This window comes from Sarcophilus harrisii, chromosome 1, assembly GCF_902635505.1.
Source record: "Sarcophilus harrisii chromosome 1, mSarHar1.11, whole genome shotgun sequence".
NCBI classification, from domain to species: Eukaryota; Metazoa; Chordata; class Mammalia; order Dasyuromorphia; family Dasyuridae; genus Sarcophilus; species Sarcophilus harrisii.
In genome coordinates, this window is record NC_045426.1 from 663,950,816 (window position 1) to 663,975,147 (window position 24,332).

Genomic DNA, 24,332 nt, shown 5'->3' on the forward strand with positions numbered 1-24,332 from the left:
CTCAGGTATTCCCTCCTCCCTGAAGTCTCCCATGGATTCAAATATCATGATATAGATTGTTACAGAATCTACATATCCAGCTCTCATCTCTTTCTTAAGTTCTAGTTCCCTCATTAGATTCATAGACATAATCACTGTATAATTTGTTCTCCAGGTTTTGCTCATTTCAAGTCTGTACCAGTTCATACAAGTTTTTCCATCACATACTATATGTTTAGCCAAACCCCAATCAATAGGCATCCATTTGGTTTCCAAGCTTTGCTAAGACATCGAACCCTGGTATTAATATTTAGTATACAATGAATTTTTTTTTTTTTTATCTTTTGACTTGGGGTATACACCCAATATCTGCATAATTGCAAATTATTTTCCATAACAGCTAGGTTACTTCACAACTCCACCAACAGTGCATTAGTGTATCTCTTATCCTAACCCTGTCAGATCAATTGTTCCAGTCTTTTTGTCATGCAGTAAGGTGAAGCCTTAGAGTTGTTTTAATTGCATTTTTCTTACTATCAGTGATTTAGAGCATGTTTTCATGTGATTATTTACAATTTATAAATCTTTTAAAAATTGGTTGTTTCTCAGGGGAATGATATAAACACAAAAAAACCTTTGAAAGATTTAAAAAATCTTTTCTGATGCAATGACCAACCACAATTCCAGAGCCATAGTGAAACATCTTCCCCACCTCCTGACTGAGAAGTGATGGATTTAAGATACAGAATGAGACATATTTTGTAGGACTCAGCCAAAGAGAGAATTGGTTTTGCTTGACTGTACACAAGTTTAACTTTTTTTCTTTTTTCCCTCCTGGATGGAGGTTGGAGAGAAAATACACTTTTGTTAACTGAAAGAAAAAAATTAATTAAAAGGGCAATTGTCTGTGCCTATCCTTTGTCTAGTCCCCTGTTACCAACTGCCTTGTACATACCTCCATGTGGACATTCTGTAGGTACTTGAAATATAACATGTCTGAAACAAAACCCATCATTTCTCCCATCTTGCCCAGATTCAAACAACCTCATTTTCCCTTTTTGCAGCCCCTCTTCCAGTTAGTTTTCAAGTCTCATCAATTCTGTTTCCAAATCTCTCCTATCTAAAAGGACAGAATTTCTGCACAGGTTGTCATAGGACCATAAATATATGGGTTGGAATGAGCCACTGAAGTCACAAGACAATCCTTTCACCTTAGAGATGAGCAGATTCATATCCACAGAGGTTTTGCCCAAAGTTGCACAGGGACTAAATGGCAGAGGCAGGATTCAAACTGAAAGTCCTTGAGTCCTTCCCTTGACTCTTTATCCCCCAGGAACTCCCACTCTTCACCTCTCACCTGCACCAGTGTAATAACCTCCCCATCCAGCTCTAATCTCTCCCCTCCCTAACTGATCTTGCACACAGCTGCCAAGTTGACAGTTGCTAAGTGTGAATCTGACTCGCTCAAAAATCTGCAGTGGTTCTTAAAGGCCTGGCCCCAAACAAGCTTTTCCACCTGATCTTCGTCTATTCTCCATCATGCATCCAATGCACCAGCCAGTCTGTGTCTTCTGTGGGGCTCTCCCTGGCACCTAAATCTCCTCCTTTCTCCTCGAACCCCTGGGTTCCTTTGCACCTGCTCCAACACCACTTCCCATAAGAAGCCTTCTCAACACCCCTGATTATTAGCATCCTTCCTCCTCAACTCTTTCTATTTGTTTTTATTTTTCTGTATTCATGCTGTTCCCAGTAGAATATAAGCCTCCTGAGGGCAGGGGCTATTTTGTTTCTGTCTGGCCCATGATAGGCACTTAATAAATGCTTAATTGGATGAATCGGGATCCTGAAAAAAACAGTGCCTGCTCAAATTCACAGCTCATCTGACATCAAGTCCAAATGTTTTCCTACCACATTTCACTGCTGCTCCCTGACTGGGATCCAGCAGACTATTCCCCGCCCTCTCTCCACCCAGGGATCAAAGCCCACCCAACCCCCCCAACATTAGCATGGTTCGCTCTACCGCTCTCCCTGACTTTGTGCTGCCACCTGGTGGTCACTAACTGGGCTACTGTGTTGGACCAAGCTCTGCTGTAGACGCTGGCGGTAGATCCCTGATAACAGGGAGGGCCTCTGAGGAATCCCCATACCTGTGCGCCATCCATCTCCCCCGGAGTGATACTGGTCACTGCCTCAGTGCTGACATATTGTAGCCATCACAAAGACTGAGAAGAGGACGGGGGCAGGCTGGGGTGGGGGCAGATTCCTGAATCAAGGTCCCAATCCCGCTCTGGACACTGACAAGCCACAGGACCCACTCGCTGCAGTTACTTAACCCTTCCCCCTCCTTCTCTTCTTCATCTAGCCATTGTCTCAGGGAGGCGGTCACGTAAGTAAAAGTGCTTTCCAGCCCATAAAGTTACCGGCTGGGACTGCCTTCCACCAGCTGCCCTTGTCACTGCTTCAGTTCAGAAGAGTCTGTCCAAGTTTCTGTGAATTCTCTTGTGATCTTTCCTTGTGAAGCAGCCATGTCTGGCTAAGGGCAGACACACCTTTTGCTTCTAAAGTTCTGCTTCTCTGGTCCCTCTTATTGCACTGGAGGATCCAGAGCTCTTCTGAAATGAAGTCTAGAAGCATTAAATGACTTGCTCCTAAGTCACACAGCCAGTAAGGAGTGGAGCCAGGATTGGAATTCAGTTTCCTGTGTTCTTTCCATTACTCCATCGATTTCTTGGGCCAGGAGAGAGAATGGAGATAAGTGTGTCTGCTCGGGGAGCTCCCTTCTAAGACATCCTCTGTTTCTTGCCCCAGTGTCCAGTGCAGGACTGCCTGGATCATGGCGAGTGGTCTGTACAGTGAATAGAGATCTCTCAAGAGTCGCTCCAAGCCTTGCCTCCAGAAGAAAGATTTGGCCTGATGGAGCCCACTGGTGATGTGCCCATTCCTTAAGTCCTTTTGTCTAGACTCAAATCTAGTCGTCTCTACTTCCAATCTCCTGTTCTTCCCATCACGCCATGACACCAGGCAATGGAAACAACAGCTCAATTGGCCCGGCATTTGTGTCTGTCAATGTCACCAAGGGAGAGTTTGGGGAGGGGATGCCAGCTGCCCTCTGACATTTTTAACATTTAAGTAACAAAGAGGCCCGTCACTCTGTACGGGACGATACTGGACATAGCTGGGCAAACAGGAAGTTGGAGGATGGCTCTGCTCTGGGTGGGCTTTGCATTTTGCTGGCTTTCTTCATGCTCAAGTTAGTTTCCACACTTGCCCACATTCCAGCTTCAGTGTTCGCAGAGGAAGGCTACAGTGCTCGTGTCTAGAGCTAGCAGACCTGCTCTGGCAGCTGCTACATGTGCGACTCCAGGTCTCCATTTCTTTATCTGTTAGATGCTTAGACATAATCTATAATCCCTTTCTAGGTTCTGATAATCCATGTTCTAACTAAGAGCCCTAATAGCCCGCATTCTAAAGTTCTGTTGATTCTGAGGTTCTAGGACTCTGGACTCCTAGAGGCTTCCTCTTGCCTCCCTCAACTACTCTAAGCCAGGCAGAAATCTGTAATGCCCCATCTGTGCTCTCCAAGGGAGAGGTACCCACTTCTTCTCCAGTTTAATTTCTGGGTAACATCTCTACCTGGGAGTGACATTTATGCCCTACTAGGGAAGAATTTCCTAGGAATTTCTATAAACTCTTTTGGACCCTGGTAATTGTAATTGTGATCTGGGATGGGAACTATCAAGGGCACCCAACTCTAGGGAGCCCCCGGCAGTCAGAGGTCAGTACCTGGAGTGGCTGGAATCCCTAAGATTTCTTGGCACAGCCGTGAATACTCCTCAGCTGGGTCTGCTTTGGTCTGGGTATGCAGGGCCTGGTCCACCTTGGCAAGGACAATTTGACGCAGGTTGAAGAGACCTGTTTGGGAGAAAATAACAATTTATGAAATATTGTTGGGTTGCCAAGTGGCTCCCTGATGACTTTAGTAGGTCACACCATTCCTGCCAGTTTAGAAACCTTGAGCACTCTTTCCAAAGTGCTCGCTCTGAAGCTGCTCCCAGTTCAGCAGGTATCATCTCTAGCTTAAGAAGAATCCAGAGGCCACCACTGGCTTTTGGGTGATATTATAAGTAGTACTTCAAACAACTATTTATTTATTGCTTTTGAATTGTACTGAAGCTTTGAAGTAATCAAACGTTAATTATGCTGTCAGCAAAGAACAACGGACTCGGACTCAGCTACCGCAGATTTCAGACTTATTTCTGCCATTGACCTAATACTGGCTTAATCCTTTCCCTTTTCAGAGGTTTGCACTACATGGCCTCTCTTCTAAATGAATTTAAAAGTCTATTCTGTTCCACAGTGGTTCATATGCCCACACAGTTATGCAGGTAGAATTCAGAGAGCATAGAAGGAAAAATCAAAGGGGATGGTGAGCACCGAACCTGTATTTGCCTGACGGGACTTGATGAGTTTCTCCAGCAGCTCCTGAGGGATGGGCTCTCCTGTCTTGTAGTGCTGGGACATGCGCTTCAAAGGCTCCTTCTCCCACACCCAGTTTTCCAGCATCTGGGACGGTGCTTCTACAAAGTCTCGCTCCACATGGGTCCCACTGAACATGGCAAACTCTGCCTGTGAATGTGTGGACAAGGTAAAGACCATGGACTTCTGTTTTCTTCTATCCTGATCAAGGAACTCTCCACTTTCTACTTGACCATCTCCCCTTCTGGCTGGACTTTACTGAAATCCCTGAAAGGTTAAGTCTATGTCATCTAGAGTCCCCAACTTTATCCATAGGAAGGAATGTCAACACTGGAGACAAATGAGCTTTCAGAAGGAATTTGATAACAACCTGGGAAATACTGTTCCTGTGGGGCCCACAGGCCATAGTGTGCGGACCCCTGACATAATCATTTACTTTCCATTCTAAACCCTTTCTTCAGCCACTCACACTTCTCAAATTGCTCTAGATTAAGAATCATCAAGACTTCAGTAGAATCCTAAGGAACTTACTGAAGCCAAATTCTACTGCTAAGTCAAGAGACCTGGATTCTAGTCTTACAAAGTCACTTGCAGATCACTTTCTTTGGCTGGAAAGCTGAGAAACCTGGGCTAGATTGCTAAGGTCCATGTAGGTTTGACATTCTACGAACAATTTTACCTTCGATCATCCTTTTAGCCTTCTCCCCTTCACTTAAAACCCTGCCTCATCTACCTCAGCATGGCGAAGAGATTGAACTTACTGCTTGCAGGGCTCCGTCCTGGCTCAGTGTCCCCCTTCCCTGACTGATGGTCCCTCCCCAGACTCAGTCAGCTCTGGAGACCCCTAATTCAAAGCCAGTCTTGTTGCTGGCGTGTTGTGCCTAAGCCACCTCCTCTATCCTCTGCCTGGGTCTCTGTCCGGTCTGTGATGCCCGACTAACCTAATGGGATCGACTCTGGGCCCATATGAGCCACCAGAAGCCTCCTGTGTCACTCTGATGTCACTGCAGCAATCAGAGACACAGGGTAGTGGAGCTCTGAGAGCAACATCTCCCCCAATCCCCAATGAGGCTGCCAATCCCTCCCTTCCTGTGGCAGCCCAAGGACAGCTCATAAAATAGGGATCCTTAAACTATGGCCCCCCGGACCAGATGCAGCAGTTGAGGACGTTTATCCCCCTCACCCAGGGCTATCAAGTTTCTTTATTTAAAGGCCCACAAAACAAAGTTTTTGTTTTTACTATAGTCCGGCCCTCCAACAGTCTGAGGGACAGTGAACTGGTCCCCTATTTAAAAAGTTTGAGGACCCCTGCCATAAAAGAAAGCCTGAGGTTTCTGTGTTCTCCAACCCGGCTTTCATGCTACAACTACAAAGCTGGGTCTGTTGAAAAAAGGGAGAGCAAGGGAGCTAGGCTGCAGACCAGTGAGGGCTCTGGGGAGAGGGTTACAGGGAGGCCATCCCTCTATCATGTCACTGGGGAAAGTTTTAGGATCCGGGCTGTGCCACAAGTGGCTTGATGTCTTTGTCACAGAACTCCCGAGAGGGCACACCAACTCCGTGGCCAAGAGGACTCAAGTCTCAGAAGCTGGGTGAGTGTCACAAGGCCATGAATCACTGCCTCCTTGACAATACTTCCAAGTCCTTCCCAGTGTCTGGGGTCACCAAACCCTGGCGGTCAAGGATTATGGGGCTGATCTCTCTGCACGTGACCTCTGGCTAGCTGGCAGATCCCACCCACACTCCTCCTTTGATTCTGAGGCGAGTCCCCTTGCTCACGGGGCTGTCGTGCCATCCCCCCATCCCCAACTCCCCAGCTCCATGGGACGCCACCGTACCTGAGAACAGAGCTGGTGCATCACGTGTCCAAACTCGTGGAAGTAGGTCTCCACCTCATCGTGCTGCAGCAGGGAGGGGGCATCCGGGGTCGGTTTGGTGAAGTTGGCCACCATGGCCGCAATGGAGATCTGCCGGCCGCCATCCTTGAGGAGGCAACCAGGCTGTAGGCCAAAGCAGGCTGCATGCCCATACTTCCCTTCCCTGCACAGGGGGAAATGAGTCAAGGCTTCAGGACTCGGAGAAACAGTTATGGTGACGAGAAGTCCCGACACACTTGGCAAACCTCCCTGCCTGAACCTGCACAAGTTGGTCCCCATCCGTAAGTTGGACTAGAAGAAAGTGCCTGACGCTAGAATCACAGACTCCTTAGGATGGAGTAGAGCAAAAAGCCAAATAGAATAAAGGATCAATATAAAACATGGGCGGCCAGACTGCTCAATGTATAGAACACCAGGCCTAGAATCAGGAAGAGCCGAGTTCAAATCCAGCCCCAGAGTGTACTAATTGTGTGACCCTCGCCAAGCCATTGGAGAAGGAAATGGTCAATGACTCCAGTATCTTTGCCAAGAAAACCCCACGGACGGTATGGTTCATGGGGGTCACAGAGTATCTGATATGATCGGACAACAATAACATATACAGAGTGGATACTAAATAAAAAAAATCCAGGGTGGGAAGAAAAGACCTGGAAATCTTAGTGCACCACAAGCTCACTACCAGCCCCCACTGGTGAGCTGGCTAGCAGGGAAGCTCATGTGACATCTTAAGCTGCCTTAACAGGAACCTAGCACCAGAATGAACTCATGAGGATACCCTACCCCAGCATCCCTTCCTGGGGCCACAAAGATCCAGGGAAGAAACTGGGGATGTTCAGCTAGGAAAGAGATGCCTTAGGGAGAATATCCTCACTGCCCCAAATATCTGACGGGCTATCAGATGAAGAGGGGATTAGACTCGCTATCCCGTTTGGTTAGAGGTGATGAGCTTCTTTCTAAAAAGAAGCAAATCAACTTTTTTTGTTAAAGGTCTTTTTTCCAAAAATATAAATAAATGTTGCAAATTTAAAATAAAATAAAATAAAATAAAAAAATAAAAAGAAGCAAATCTGGATTCACTGAGGGAAGACCTGCCTAATTAGGGAAATGACGCCCTTCCTGTCACTGGAGGCCTGAAGAAAACGGATCATCACTCTCCAGGGATGCTGTAAAGGAGAATTTGGGCTTCGTGTAGGAGCTGGGCTGTATGACCCTCAAGAGTCCTCCTAACTCCAAGATCACAAGAAAGTGTCCAAAGTCACAGATTCAGTAAGTGTCAGAATGAGAACTGGAACCCCATTTCCTGTCTCCTGGTCCTTCCTACAATATCCACTCTGTCTCCTTGAGATTTAGTGAGCAAGCAGGGCTACGGTGCAAGAAACACTTCCCAATTTCTTCTTGCTTTAAAAATGGAAACTCCCCCTTTGGGCCCCAACAATCTGAGGGGCCATTCTCCCTTGGCATTCCAAGCCACATGGTCCCCAGAATCCTGCAGGGAGCCTGAGCTCCTCCTGATACTCACCGGGGATACAGGTCCAGGTAGAATTTCCCTATCACTTTGCCTGAGTCCACATCCCTCACTGAATACAATTTCACATCCTCATGCCAAACTTTGGCATTCTCTTCTAGTTCAAAAGTCAGGCCCAGGAGCTCTTGGTATATGCCCAGAAGGCCCTTGGTGACCACCTGCATGGGGAAGTACTCCTTGAGCAAGTTCTGGTCCACATTATAGCGGGTCTCCTCCACCTGATTCATGTAGTAGCGCATGTCCCAGGCATTGATCTGGTTGTCGAAATCCAGGCCCCGCTTCTCACATTCTTTCTTTTTCAACTCCAAAATGACCGCTCGCTCTTCTTCCCCAAGAGGCTTCAGTTTCTGGGCCAGTTCATCTGGAAAGAAAGATAGCATTAAGAGAGTGAGATATTTAAGGATGATAGGGGATAACAGAGCGTTCTGTGAGCATCATGGGCAACATGGAGCACAGCAGAACAAGCCTATATGGGGAGAAGACTGGGGTTCAAACTCTCACTTCCTGACTATGATCCAAGGCAAACCCTTCAGTTTCTCAGGATCCTAGTTACCTCCTTTGTAAAATGAGATAAGTGGATGAGCAGATCTCTCTACAGTCTTTTATGGCACTAAGGGTCTAGACTCAAATCATGCTGAGTATACAGCTACAGAATTGAAGCCTCCCAGGGGTGAGATAACCCCAAGGGGCTCATCCATCCAATGTCACAGTTGGAGCATCACCACGGATGCCAACTCAGCACCCAGCACTCTCCCCAACACTCCACAGCACCCCAGATCTTCCAGAGTTTGAACATATGTTGTTTCATTTGATTTAATCATCATAACAATCCTGTGAGAGAAGCAGGGTAAGTACCAATAGTCCCATTTTAAAGACTGAGTAACCAAAACTGAGAAATGCTATGTAACTTGCCCAATGTCACAACAGCAGGGCCAGTACTTATACTAAAGCCTTTGAGTACAGAGCTCCTCAACACGCTGGAAGCCCTGGCTGGAGAAGGTGGGGGGGCATTACCTAGGAACGTGGCAACATCTTGACTTGTTTTGGCCATATTCATCTCTAGGACGTAGTCAGCATGAGTGTTAAATCCTAACAGGCTGGACTTCTGAGCCCGGAGATCTACTAGCTCCCGAAGGATTGCACAATTCTCCTAAGAAATGAAAGAGCACGCACAATTAGGTCATTTTGGGCTTGTCCTGGGAGACTCAGCAATGGCCATGCTTCCCAACCACCAGCAGGACCCACAATCACAGCTCCTGCTGCCAAGAGTTGGTGGAATCTAAGACCAAGGAGTCAGAGGAGGAGGAAGATCAAAGGATAGAGAGCCTTCAGAAAGGACCTTTAAATCCCCCTAATCCAATCTCCTTAAACTTTGTGGTATTAAAAATGGAGATTCAAACAGGGGCCTTCTGCATAGTTCTTATTTTCTACTCTGTGTTGTTGTTCAATCATTGTCAGCCATGTCCCACTGCTCCTGGGATGGTTTGCCATTTCCTTCTCCAGGTCATGTTATAGATGGAAAGACTGAGACAAACTTGGTTACATGACTCACCCAGCTGGCAGCTGTGGGAATGGTAAGGAGGGAATGAAAAGAGACCCATCAGGAAGCAGAATTCTCTGGTGACTTGACTGGATGTGAGGGTACAAGAGTGGAAAAAAAGGCTTGTTTCCAGGGCCTCCAGAAGGGAGCTCTTCTACAAATAACCAGTGATTAAGTAAGATCTTGGATACAAGCATAGGTGAAACTTCTGCTGTGACCAAGGCCAGATGCTATCTATACTGTGTCTTAAAGAAGGGTAGGACCTTTAAGGCTTACCATTCCCAAAGGAATTTGCATTTTACAAGGGGAACCTGGAGAGAGACAGAGGCTTACCCCAACAGGAATACCTATCTCAATGGCAGATTTGAACCACTGAGGACAAAGCACAGTGGAAATGAGTCCCCAGTAAGACAGGACTAAAAAATAGTCCATCAGTGTGTCTCCTTTCCCAGTGGTCCCTCTCAGGAAACAGCACAATTCTCTCAAAAGGCCTCAACTACTCTTAGGGAACTGCCTTCAGAGCCAGAGGGAAATGCCAGCCTCATGAGCTGCTGGACATTCGCAATGCTGCTCCCAGTCAGCTCTGGTCTTAAGACACACAGAAGGCAAAAAAAGAATGAGGGTGAAAGAAAAGGAAAGCTCTCAGAACCCCTCCAAGCCCCTTACCTCCTTGCATCTACAGTTGAAAGCCTCTTCAACCTTTCTCCGAGTCTCAGGAACATAACACTTCTTTAGGAGAGGAAAATAATGAGGGTATTTGAGAGTGACTTTCAACTTATCATCCTTTGTCTTCTCCAAAGAGTTCAGAAAGTCCTCAGGAAGGCCTCCTGTGGAAACAAGGTCAAGGAAAAGAAGTTTACTTAAAAGCCAAAATTCTAACATGCAGGCACAAGGAGCAAGGGCTCATTTTCTCTCTGCTTTAAGAAGGTGAGGGTTGAGTGATAGTACCTTCCACTGGGAGAAACAACAGGCATTGCAACCTGCAGTTCTAGCTCTGACCCTGACTGTAGGATCTGAGGACATTTCATTTTCCCAGTCATTTCTTCAATTGCAAAATGAAAAGGGTTTGAAGGTAACCAATCATCTCAAGAATGCTCCTGCCTCTGATTTCCAAAGATCTTCTACTTCTAAAGGTTTTCTCCTGCTCTGATGTTCTGTCTGTCAGAGAGATGAGCATGTGTAGGAGGGTTAACATTAACCTAAAATTCTTAAAAATGTGGCTGGTTCAGTCCCTTGGAAAATGAGTCTACTGCCCACTGCCTCCACCAGTTTCCTAGCTATAACATCAGATGACCACTGAGTCAAGATTCTTGTTCAACAGGGATAATAATCACTGCTTGATCCCCATCCTCTGGCAGCAATGAGACTCAAGTAAGAAAAAGAACTTTCCTCCATAGCCTTGCCATGCAACCAAAGCCAAAGTACTAGAGTTAAAGAAGAGAATGGATTGCAAAAAAGCAAATGCAAATGGGCAGTGAGAGGATCCGCAAGAGTCAAAGAATGATAAAAATGACAAATGGAATCTGAGGAAAGATCTAAGAGTGAAAAGATATTTTTCCTCTTTTTTGGCTAAAGCAAATTTCAAGTCATTTCATAATAGAAAAAAACCATAAAAGTCATACCACTCACAGCAAGAGCCTACTGGAGAACAATGGACTGTGACAGCAAAAGCACTTGAGCTCCCTCCAGACCCAGACCTTTTTTCTAGCTGTATACACTGCCCAAGCCTATCTAGCTTTGAAGTAGTATGCCAGAAGCCTTCCCCATCCATACACTGAGGAGGGGAATTCCATGATCTTTACTATCCTGAGCTCTGCATCAAAGGCCAGCGTAGTGATTTTCCCTTCCCTCTTCAAGGCCAGACCTCACCTTCAACACATGCTCCTGAACTCAGAGACAAAGATCCAGCAGTCAGATAAATAAATGAATACATATGAAGGCCCATACATACAAACTGTGTGTTGTTCAAGCTGTTTTTCTTGAAGACCTTTTGGGATATCTTAGTTTCTATTCCCTGGCCTGCTGAGATCCTACTCAGCTACCTTCCTGCCTTAACTGACTCCTTAGAATATGAACTCATGGAATCACAGAAGAAAAAGGAATCTGAGAGATCACATAATTAATTCATTTTATAGATAGGTCAAAAAAATTTCCAGATAGATTGTGGTGATGCAAGTTGAAACTTTTCTTAGGTCAAAGAAAGGATAAGATAAATTCAGAGTCCTAAGAGATCTCTCTACTGACCTTTCTGTGAAAGGACCTTCACCCTTCCAGTCACCCAGATTCATAACCTTGACATCATCCTCATGTCAGCACTTCTGCTTATCCCTCATATTCAAACACCTGCCAAATCCCATTGATCCTAGCCCACTATCACCACTCTAATGCTAGCCTCCTAATTGGGTTTCCCTGACTCTAATCTTTTCCTCTCAACAAATCCACAAGCCACACAGCTGCTAAAGTTTTATGACTAAAAAAGGTTTAATAATGACACTCCCTTGCTCAAGAAATTCTGAGAGCTCCCATGGCCTGTGGAATCAAACAGAGACTCCTATGTTTGACATTTAAAGTCCTTCACAATCTGCTTCTAGCCTATCTTTCCATCTTTATGCCAAATTGCTCTTCAAGTACTCTATTATTTAAATATCCTAATAAACTTGCTTATCTCACATTCAATGAGTTCCATTTCCTTTCTTAACAATACCTTTGCCCAGGCCGTTCCCTAATCTAAAGGATTATTCTTATTCTTTCTCTTTCCCCCTTAAAATCCCAAGCCTTCTGCAAAACTCACCTCAGGGGTCACAAGGGCCCTCTGGGAACTCCTTCAGTAATAAATAACACAATGACTTTGTATACTATGCACTCCTAAGTGTATAGGATATCTTCAAGATAACTGTTAGAATGTAAGAGCCTTGAGGGCAAGAACTGTGAGTTGTTTGTTAGTTTGGATTTTTTCTATTTTTTTGTCTTTGTATACCTACACAGTGCCAGGCCTATATCCACCAACCAGGTTCGGTGGTTCTCAAAAGACTTATTTACTGTTCTCAAAAAGACTGTTCTCAAAAGAGTTATTTACTGATTCCAAAAGATCATTAAGAAAGCATAAAAAAATGACAAAAATGACAAAATGTAGGCTAGTCAGTGTTGGACTTGTGGGAAGCGAGTGAGCTAATGCACTGGAGCTGTGAATTAGCACAACTATGGTGGATCATTCATTACTATGCGGTAGGAAATAATGTGATACATAGAGAAACATGGAAATACCTATGAACTGATGCAGAGCAAGGGCAGCAGAGTCAAGAAAACAATCTACATAGTAACTATAAAAATGGAAATGGAAAGAACTGCTACATTCAAAAAAATCAGAAATGAATGTGGCAAAATTATAAAAACCAAGCAGGACTCAAATGAAGAGAATGGAGAAGCTCCCTCCCCAGCCCTTTGCAAAGATGGGAAGTCCACAAGTACTGCACAATTGTACTGATTGATTGCCTTTGCTTATTTTCTTCCTCTTCTTTTCCTTTTTTTTTTTTGCTGAGGTAATTGGGGGGTAAGTGACTTGCCCAGGGCCATACAGCTAGGAAGTATTAAGTGTCTGAGGCCAAATTTGAACTCAGGTCCTCCTGACTTCAGGGCTGGTGCTTTATCTATTGCACCACTAGGTATCCTTTCTTTTTTTTTTTTTTCTAACTTTAAAAATTATTACTTTGACAAGCAAAATGCCCAGAAAGACTTATATGAATTGATGCAAAAAATGAAATGAGCAGAAACAGAACACTGTATATATTACCAGCAATAATGTATGATGATCAAATGTTATTCTCAGTTATAAACTATTCTCAGTTATAAAATAATCCAAGATAATTCTGAAGGATTTATGATGAAAAATGCTATCCACTTCCAGAAATAGAACCAAATCTGAATGCAGATTGAAGCCTACTTTTCCTTATTTTTCTTGTTGGATTTTTTTTTTGTTTATGTTTTTTTTTCTTCAATAACATGACTAACATGGGGGAAAACGTATTATTTGTTACATGATATGGTTGTCTGGGAAGGAGGAAGTACTGAGGAAAACTACAGTGATATAAAAAATAAAAGATAAAAATTTGTTTTTAAAAAGTAGCTGTTCACTGAATACAGAATAATTAAGTAAACTGTGGCACATTAATGACAAGATTCTCACAATCACTACAATCCTATGCCTGTGTGCATTAAATGAAGTGAATCAAAGACTGTAGAACCTGTTCCCATCATAGAATTCTGGTCCTGTTTTCTATCCAGGAAAAATCCACAAGACTTGAAACAATCAATTTGAGAACTGTTCCCATAGGACTCGAGAACACCTGTACTGTCCTGCACTCATAGATTTGTTGTGGGAAACCACTCAAGCCCTGGAAATGATTGTGTTGTAATCTACCTTCCTCCCTTTTTCCCAGTGGTGATTTATATTTATAAACTGTGCCTTCATTCCAGCATGTGGAGCTCTCCTCAGGAGAACTTCAAAGTCTCTAGACTGCTTTGTCACTCTGAAATTAATTAAACTGCTTCTTGATTCCTAACACACCTGTCTCTAGTTTGCTTTGTCTTTGTTTCCAGCAATTCCCAGGTTAGAGACTGGTCCTGTTCAGACTACATTTAAAATTCTGTCAACATCCCCAATTGGTCACACACAAATCCTAGCCTGCACCCCAAACAGAAATGGGCCTTTCAAGGTTTCTTTGTGGTGTTCTCATTTAGAATCCTCTCCACTCCTACCCCCATGTATAGGAGCTTTAATGCAAATAGGGAAACATTCTCCCTGCCCTTCCATTTTTCGTCCCTCCTCTCCCCCCATTATCAAATATTACCATGGGATCCTTTACCTAGCTCATCTCGGGTGAATGGCAAGAAGGTAGTGTCCTCATTCAAGTTCTTGTTGAAGTCAATGCAAAGGAGACTCAGCTTCTTTTTAATGTTTTTTATTTTCTAAAGGGAAAAGAAAGAAAGCAAGTGAGGGATCCGAAAAAAAGAGCCACGGGGAAAAGTGTACACTCTAACTTTTGAGGCCCCGGTGGTCTCACTGTTTACACCAGCAAGAGGAGAGACAAAGGAAACAAAGGGGGAGGGAAATATGTGTGTGTTAGCGAGAGCAAAAACATGCAATAAGGGAATTCTAAAATAATGCCATTTAAAAACACATCACAACTTAGTCTTCCCAACAAGTACTCTACCCTACCCCACACACCCCTCAAAGAAGTTACTTAAGGAGACAATGGATGCTTATACCACAAAGATTTCTCCAGTTATTTCAAGAATTTCTCTTTGAGGCAGATAAGATTTAGAAGGGAAGCAATAAACTGGGAAAACATTTTTACATTCAAAGGTTCTGATAAAGGCCTCATTTCCAAAATACAGAGAGAACTGACTCTAATTTATAAGAAATTAAGCCATTCTCCAATTGATAAATGGTCAAAGAATACTAACAGACAATTTTCAGATGAAGAAATTGAAACTATTTCTAATCATATGAAAAGGTGTTCTAAATCACTATTGATCAGAGAAATGCAAATTAAGACAACTCTGAAATACCACCACATACCTCTCAGACTGGCTAAGATGACAGGGAAAGATAATGATCAATGTTGTATACTTTAACATATTTAACATATATGTACCTGCCATCTAGGGGAAGGTGTAGAGGGAAGAAAGGGAAAAGTTGGAACAGAAGGTTTTGCAAGGGTCAATGTTGAAAAATTACCCATGCATATGTTTTGTCAATAAAAAGCTATTAAAAAAAAAAAAAAGATGACTGTTGGAGGGGATGTGAGAAAACTGAGACACTGATACATTGTTGGTGGAGTTGTGAACAGATCCAACTATTCTGGAGAGCAGTTTGAAACTATGTTCAAAAAGTTATCAAACTGTGCATATCCTTTTGACCCAGCAGTGTTTCTACTGGGCTTGTATCCCAAAGAGATCTTAAAGGAGGGAGAGGAACCCACATGTGCAAAAATGTTTGTGACAGCCCTCTTTGTAGTGGCAAAAAAGTGGAAACTGAGTGGATGCCCATCAGTTGAAGAATAGATATGGAATAATATTGTTCTGTAAGAAATGACCAATAAGAAGATTTCAGAGAGGCTTGGAAACTGATGCTGAGTGAAGTGAGTAGAACCAGGAAATCATTATACACAACAACAAGAAGACTATATGATGATCAATTCTGATGGACGTGGCTCTCTTCAACAATGAGATGATTCAAACCAGTTCCAATTGTTCAGTGATGAAGAGAGCCATCTACACCCAGAGAGAGGGTTGTGGGAACTGAGTGTGGATCACAACATAGCATTTTCACTCTTTTTGTTACTTGCTTGCATTTTATTTTACTTCATTTTTTTCTTGTGCAGCACAATAATTGTACAAATATGTATGCATATGTTGGATTTAACATATTTCTATCATGTTTAATGTATATTGGACTATTTGCTATCTGGGGAGAACATGAGGGGAAAATTAGAACACAGGGTTTTTTTTGCAAGGCTAATGTGGAAGAATTGTCCACGAATATGTTTAGAAAAACAAAAAGCTTTAGTAAATAAGTAAATAAAATTATTTCTCTTTGGGGATTAAAGGTTTTCACAATCTATGGCCTGTCCTTCTAAATCTATTCATGGATAGAAAATCATCATCCATAGAAGAGAGATTTTATTTTTGCAAAGGGCTAAAAAGTTACATTTACCTAATGACTAAGCCAATGAGACTGGGGCTGCCAAGCTGAGGATATTATTTCTTGTATTAAAAATCCAGGTGCAATTAAAAACCAGTAAAGCTCATTTCCTTTTGTATTTTTTAGGAGCTGACTCTGAAGGCAGTTTTGCCAGAAATGTGTGTGGGCGTGCAGGGACGGCTGCTTGCAAGAACACAGGACTGAACGTCCAATATCAATTATCATCTATTAAGACTACTTGGTGTATCTCACCCACCTACAACCTATCTCCCTTCTCCAAATCTTTGCAATGGATGTCCTCTAAGCCCAGAATGTTTTTCTTTACCTTGACCTCTCAGAATCCTGGTTTCCTCGAAAACTCAAGTCCAAGGCTACTTTGTGTAGCAGGCCCAGCCCAGTCCTTTGTCTTTCAGGTTACCTTCCATGTGTACTTTGTATCCACTATGCACATGCTGCTACCACTATTTAAATAGAAGGGTCTCTTTGGGCTTCTTTGTATCCTCAGCAGCGAGCATTTGGGCCCTTAACACAATGTATCTGGCACCATGTGAGGCAAATATGAGAAACAAAATATACATAAAGTAGACATAAGGTATGAGTGTGTGTTTGGGGCTGACAAGTCAGGAAATGTTTTGAGTAGGAAAATGACCCTTGACCAGACATTAAGACCAGACAAGAGGGGGAGAGGAGAAAGAAGTGCATCTCCAGACAGGGGAAACAGCTTGTGCAGGATTAAAGCTAGACCTGAGGGAAAGAGGTTTGGCTGGACAACACAGTGTGTGAGAAATCATGGGACTGAAGGTGCCACTTCCATCACTGCTGCCCATCAAAGACAATGGCTTCAAAAAGAAATAGCAGATCTGGAAATGAAAAGCTGACCAGGCAGGCAGTATCTGAGAACAGGACTGGGATTTTCTAAAACACAATTAAAAACAGAACAGCATAAAACAATGGAAGGCTCCTAGCCAGGAATAGAGTTCGTCTAACAAGGGCTATTAACAAGTAATTTTCCTGGTGATTCATAAATCTTATTGAAAGGGCATTAAAGTTGTTATTAAAATTTTCATACAAGATACAGGAGAAAAAGACCTCCAGCTCTGCCTTTGCAGAAGTAGGGATGGGAAAGTCCAGAGATGTGGAACATTATACTTGTCAGACTTTTTCCTGAAATATTAGTTTTATTTATTTTTTCCCTTAAAAAAAAAGGGGGGGGGGGCAGCTAGTTGGTATAATGGATAGTGCATCAACCCTGAAGTTAGGAGGACATGAATTCAAATCTGGCCTCAGACACAACACTTTCTGGCTGTGTGACCCTGGGCAAGTCACTGAAACCTCAGCAAAAACAAACAAACAAACAAACAAGAAAACAATCTGATATAAAGGATAGCTTTCTGGGAGGGGGACACAGGATAAAATTTAGGTGAAGATATCAAAAAAACCTGATTCTAAGGGCAAAAAAACTGCTTTGGTATGTTCACTAAGCTAGATACCACAGGGAGTAATTAGAAGAGTAAAAAAGATGTCAACAATTCATAGACATAAAATGCTAAAAAAAAAAAAAAAAAAAAAGCCAGTAATAAAATTCTCATCTATTCACAAATGTATAAAGTACAAATAATTAGCAGTATAGAACTAAAGGTCCTCAAACAAGAGGCCAAATTTCACCTCAAAAATATGACTTAAACTTTGTAGGGTGACACTTAATCATGAAACTATGGCTCTGGAAAGGTACACTAAATATATATATATATATATATATATATATATATATATATATATATATATATATATATATAAAATGGAAAATCAGTCTGGTATATAAAAAACAAGAACTATATTCATATTTTAAGTAATGAATACTCAGGTAACAAAATACAGAGTGTGGGAAAGAGATCAGAAGCCTATCATGGAGGTAAAAGAAAAAAGCAGTGTTGGTAGATTTCAGATACCCAGATAACATTTGGAGCTCTCTTCAAATCAAAACAGAATAGGTAATAATTCACTAATTTGCCCTAAAAATGTCATTCTACAGAGTGGAAGAACTAAGAAACAAAATATCTACTTTCTCACCAACAAGGATAAGCTGGCTGCTGGAATGGGAAAACAGGCATCTTGCAGAGTTTGGGAGAAGAGAAAACAGTTTGTTGTGAATACTACAATTTGAGAGAGCAGAGAGCAAAAAGGTTCTAAGAAATGGAAGTTCTCAAGAATGAGACTCTGAAAGCAAAAAACAGGAATTCAATAAACAATCAATTATCTAAAGCAAAGAGTCAGCAGGGATAAGAAAAATATATGTATATATATGTGAGGGAGGGTGTATGTTTATATCTACGTATTTATACATAAATATATCTTTTCTTAACTATTGCTTGCTTGGTTGTAAGAAGGGTGAAAAAGAATCAAGTAAAAAAGGTATGCAGCAGAGAACAAAAGAACAATTTACAAGTAAAGAAAAGAAAGACACTCATCAATATAATTTCTTCTACTAATACATATTATTTTCTTGAACTGGTAATTTGTTATATATTTTGAATCTTCCCTGATATTCTATTAGGCATGTGATGATGTTCTCTTTTGTTTTGTTTTTATTTTAAATTTCTTTTTGGTTTTTCTTTTTCCTTATTCAACTTTTTAAAATAAAGTTTAAGTTAAAAAAAAAAATCAATTATCAAGAATCTACTACATACAAGGCCCTGCTCACTTCTCAATTCTAATAAGAAGGAAAAGGAGTAGTTTGTCCAAAGAGATCTATGTGGATGAACATTAGCCAAAGATTTTAAAGACAGGTACAGAAAATGAAAAGTAAAAGATCAAATAAGTACTTACTAAGTGCCTTCATACTGACCATGAACTGCAAACAGAAATACAAAAGAAAGATAGTTTATGCCCTTGGTGTTAGGAGAACAGGGTCAGGAAATCCAAATTTAAGATTGAGCATAGCTGCTTAAGAAACTTAAGGGTTAAGGTTGAAGGGGATGTGGGAAAACTGGGACACTGATACATTGTTGGTGGAGTTGTGAACGGATCCAGCCATTCTGGAGAGCAATTTGGAACTATGCTCAAAAAGTTATCAAACTGGGCATACCCTTTGATCCAGCAATGGATCATATATCCCAAAGAGATCTTAAAGAAGGGAAAGGGACCTGTATGTGCAAGAATGTTTGTGGCAGCCCTCTTTGTAGTGGCCAGAAATTGGAAACTGAGTGGATGCCCATCAATTGGAAAATGGCTGAATAAATTGTGGTATATGAATATTATGGAATATTATTATTCTGTAAGAAATGACCAACAGGATGATTTCAGAAAGGCCTGGAGAGACTTACATGAACTGATGCTGAGGGAAATGAGTAGGACCAGGAGGTCATTATATACTTCAACAACAATGATGATCAATTCTGATGGACGTGGCCATCTTCAGCAATGAAATGAACCAAATCCATTCTAATGGAGAAGTAATGAACTGAACCAGTATACCCAGCGAAAGAACTCTGGGAGATGACTAAGAACCATTACATTGAATTCCCAATCCCTATATTTTTGCCCGCCTGCATTTTTTGATTTCCTTCACAGGCCAACTGTACGATATTTCAGAGTCCGATTCTTTTTGTACAGCAAAATAACAGTTTGGACATGTATATTATTTTGTATTTAATTTATACTTTAATATATTTAATATGTATTGGTCATCCTGCCATCTAGGGGAGGAGGTGGGAGGAAGGAGGGGAAAAACTGGAACAAAAGGTTGGCAATTGTCAATGCTGTAAAATTACCCATGCATATTACATAGTGTAAATAAAAAGCTATTAAAAAATTTAAAATAAAAAAAAATACAGCTCAGACAAAATAGTGAACTAGATCACCAGTTACCAGTTATGTTTTTAATGATTACACTGCCTTTCATGATGCAACTGAATACATTTTAAATTATGTTGGAATTATAGGAATGACCTTATAAACAAACAATAAATAGAATATAGACGCCAAATTTAAAAAAAAAAAAAAAAGAAAGTTAAGGATAAAAAAAAAGGCTTTTTTAAAGTTACATTGGAAAAAAGAGAAAGGTCAAAGAAGGAATACACTCAAGGCTTAGGATGGATCAGTTGATGATGACAATGGAAAAAAGGCAGAACTAATCCAGTTATATTTTGTTTGTTTTGTCTCCTGTGGAGAATTACCTTGGTACTAAAAAGGTCAGAATGAAAAAATGCTAATCGAGAACAGATATTGAAGATAAGTAAGAAGAAAGAAAGAACACTTCATGCTGCTTATGATGAGCTCAAGTTCAAGTGATAAACTATACTCTTAGCAGGGACCTGAAAAATCAGGAGGTTCTATGATGGGCAAGTCCCTGTTGGGGAGCCATCTCTGAAAGATGAAAAAGGGGGAAAAGACAACATAAGAGAACAAATGTCCCAGTCCTTAAAAAAAAAAAATCCTGCAAACTACCAAGTAATAAGTTTGACTTCAATTATTAAGAAAATTCTGAAAGGTTTTTCTAAAAGGATAGTTAATGAATATCTAAGAAAAGAAAAAACCAGTATGGCTTCAATAAGAATAGGTCATCTCAAACTAATCTCTCTTCCTTTTTATGTCAGGGTTATTAGACATTTTATGGATACAATTCACCTAGATTCTAGTAAATAAAGCATTCAATAAAATCTCATGCTCTCCCTACAAATGAGATAAAATGATATGAGACAGATGAAAAGACTTAAGAATGAGATGAATGGACTAATGGCTCAATGTTAACGTGGAATATGGCTTCAAGGGGGGGCCTCGGGGCATTTGGTGTTGTATTTTTCTGAATTTTCACTAAGGATGGGGGGTTGTAGGTTCACCAGGTATATTTATTAAATCCACAAGTGATACAGAGCTGGAAAGTCAGTTACCTCATTGTACAGCAGAATTCAGAATTCTAAGGGGTTTGAATAGTTACATTATTTCATTGAATCTAATAAGATAAAATACAGGAATGATTTTGTTTGTGATTTTTGTGGGCTTATGATTTTCTTAGTATGAGGAACTCCTGGGTGTGGAAATTTTTTCTGTCAGGGTAGAACAGTACCTACCCTGCAATCTGGCGTTGTAAAAGTTACCTGGAACAGTGAGAGGTTAAGTAATTTGCCTGGGGAGACAGAGCCAGTATCAGAAAAAAGAACTTAAATTTAAGACTTTCTGTCTTGAGTGTTGGTCTTCAGCAATTATGCAAAGCTCTATAAAACTATCACATTTAATGGGCATAAGTATATAGTCTTATACTTGATTAAATAAATGCCATAATACTACTGGGCTTAAACCCCAAAGAGATATTAAAGAAGGGAAAGGGACCTGTATGTGCCAAAATGTTTGTGGCAGCCCTCTTTGTAGTGGCTAGAAACTGGAAAATGAATAGGTGCCCATCAATTGGAGAATGGTTGAGTAAATTATGGTATATGAATGTTATGTAATATTATTGTTCTGTAAGAAATGACCATCAGGATGAATACAGAGAGGCTTGGAGAGACTTCCATGAACTGATGTTAAGTGAAATGAGCAGAACCAGGAGATCATTATATACTTCAACAATGATACTGTAATGAGGATGTATTCTGATGGAAGTGGATTTCTTCAACAAAGAGAAGATCTAACTCAGTTTCAATCGCTCAACGACGGACAGAAGCAGCTATACCCAAAGAAAGAACACGGGGAAATGAATGTAAACTGCTTGCATTTTTATTTTTCCTCCCGGGTTATTTATACCTTCTGAATCCAATTCTCCCTGTGCAACAAAAGAACTGTTCGGTTCTGCACACATATATTGTATCTAGGATATATTGTGACATATTTAACATGTATAAGACTGCTTGGCATCTGGGGGAGGGAGGGTAGAGAGGAAGAGGAAAAGTCGGAACAGAAGTGAGTGCAAGGGATAATGTTGTAAAAAATTACCCAGGCATGGGCTTTGTCAATAAAAATTATAATTATTTAAAAATAAATAAATAAGTAAATGAATAAATGCCATAAGATATTTAGACCCCAAGTCTACAGAGAAGCTCATCTGAAAAAGACCAGTGTTATAGTGACCCACAAGCTCAGAGTGAGTCAAGGGTATGCTCCAGCAGTCAAAAAAAAAGCTAATGAAGCCACTGGGAAGGGGGAAAAAAAAGTAAAGCAAGCTGTCTAAAACCAAGGAGTTGATAGTGGCAAGATATTCTACCCTGATTGGTTTATCTCTATCTTCAATTCTGGACTCCATATTTAGGAAGGATATTGACCAGTTGAAGAAATTCCAAGAAAGGCAAGCAGGATGGTAAAGAACTTTTCAAAATCTTGCGACATTAGGATTAACAGAAGGAACTGGGGACATTTCATCTGAAGAAAAAAAAAAAAGACTTGGAGGAACATGATAGCTAAAGGCTGCCTTGACTAAGAAAGATTAGAGGATTTCCACTTTTCCTCACAGGGGAGAACCAGGTACAATGGGAAGAATTAACAGAAAAGCAGAATTAGAAGATTTCAGGGAAATTTTCCTGACAATTCATAACATGAGATGGGCTTTCTTGAAGCATAATGGGTTCCCAAAAACATTTATTGCAACATATTTTACAACCCAAGAGAACTGAAAACAAAGTAGGTGATATAGAACTGAGAATGGCTAGATAAACTGCAGAATATAAATATAACAGAATATTGTTATTTCAGAGAGGCTTGGGAAGATTTAAATGAAACTATGCAGAATAAAGTAGGCACAGTAATGTAAAGATAAAGAACAATAAAACACCTAGGAATCCAGATCAATGCAATGACCATTCTTAACTTCAAAGGGCTCTTCTCTTCCGTTTTGCTTAATTGTCAGAACAGAGGATTCCGTGAGGGTTACTGGGAAGTTCCAATGCTCTTTTTAAAAAATGTCAATAAAAACATTTCCCCCCGAAATAGCAAAAACAAAAGGTTTTCTTTCCCTAGAAGTCTTTAAGCAAGGAGTGGATGATCAGTTGTTATAGATGGGCATGTTGTAGATGGAATACAAGCCATACTCAATGGCCATACTCAAAATGCTACTTCCCAACTCATAGACTTTATTCTGACATTCCATGCCAGACCTTCAATGAAAATAAACAAATATAAGGAAAATGTTGATGTGGATGAAAACATTAACTTTTTTTATTCAGTTTCCTTACTCTGGCATGTTTCTTAAAAGTGGAAAAAAGGCAGAGTGTCAAACCCCCAGTTATTTCTCAGATAAAACAGTGCCTCTAAAGCTGAAAGAGACCTTTGAGATCACTTAAGGTTCCGAATGAGGAAGAGATTTGCCCCAAATGACAAAGGGAGTAATTGGTAGAGAAGAGAAAAGGTTTCCCATGAGAAGGGCTCTTGAGACAGCAGGATAGTCACCACCAAGGCACCCAGTCACAAAACATTAATGCATGAAACTGCAAGGGGCTACCAATTTATGTGCACAGCAAAGGAGAGAGAGAGGAAGTCCGTGTCATTGAACCTCATGGATTCTTCATGAGGCTACCCCAATAATATGACTTAATTTTAATTTGGCCACAGCTTGTACCTGTGTGAACACACATTGAGAGTTCTTACTTCTTGAGTTTCTTCTGGGAGGTGCAGTCCATTCCGCTTTCCCAGCTTAACTAACCGATCCAGATATCTCTTGGCTTCTGGCCTCAATGAGTCTACTGAAACTTTCTCCTAGGAAAATGAGAAAACCACGTTTAAAGATCACTTCAAAGGACAGTACTTCAAAATTATAAAACATTAGAGCTGGGAAGGATCTTAGGGTCTCACTGAGTCTAACACCTTTTACTTTACAGAGGAGGAAAATAAGCCTCAGAGAGGAAATGACTTCATAAAATTCTAGAACTGGAAGAGATCTCAAAGATTATCTAGTGACGTTATACACACAGCAATAGCAATATTGCTTGATAAAGAACTGTGAATGACTTAGCTATCCTCAGTAATACAATGATCCAAGACAATCCCAAAGAACTCATTGTGAAATATGCTACCTGTCTCCAGAGAGAGAACTGATATTGATTGAATACAGACTGAATCATGCTATTTTTCACCTTTTCTTTCATTTTTTTCTTTTATTCAAATATGGAAGTTTTACACACTTGCACATATATAACCTATATCTGATTGCTTACCATCTTAGGGAGGGAAAGAAGGAGGGAGGAATAGAATTTGTAACTCAAAACTTTAAATAAAAATATTTTAAAATTGAAGGGAAAAAAAGATCATCTT

The 24,332-nt window shown here is 41.1% G+C and overlaps 1 protein-coding gene across 1 annotated transcript in view; it reads right to left on the minus strand.

The window, feature by feature from the left end:
- THOP1 (thimet oligopeptidase 1) overlaps positions 1-24,332 on the minus strand; it is a 63,138-nt gene that overhangs the window by 8,218 nt on the left and 30,588 nt on the right. Inside the window, exons 5-12 of the mRNA XM_031948267.1 lie at positions 23,670-23,777; positions 14,257-14,359; positions 10,061-10,221; positions 8,869-9,004; positions 7,849-8,215; positions 6,291-6,492; positions 4,419-4,605; positions 3,763-3,891 (exon numbers count right to left, since the gene is read on the minus strand). Of these exons, the coding sequence (XP_031804127.1) occupies positions 3,763-3,891; positions 4,419-4,605; positions 6,291-6,492; positions 7,849-8,215; positions 8,869-9,004; positions 10,061-10,221; positions 14,257-14,359; positions 23,670-23,777 (1,393 nt within the window). The remainder of the gene's footprint in view (positions 1-3,762; positions 3,892-4,418; positions 4,606-6,290; positions 6,493-7,848; positions 8,216-8,868; positions 9,005-10,060; positions 10,222-14,256; positions 14,360-23,669; positions 23,778-24,332) is intronic.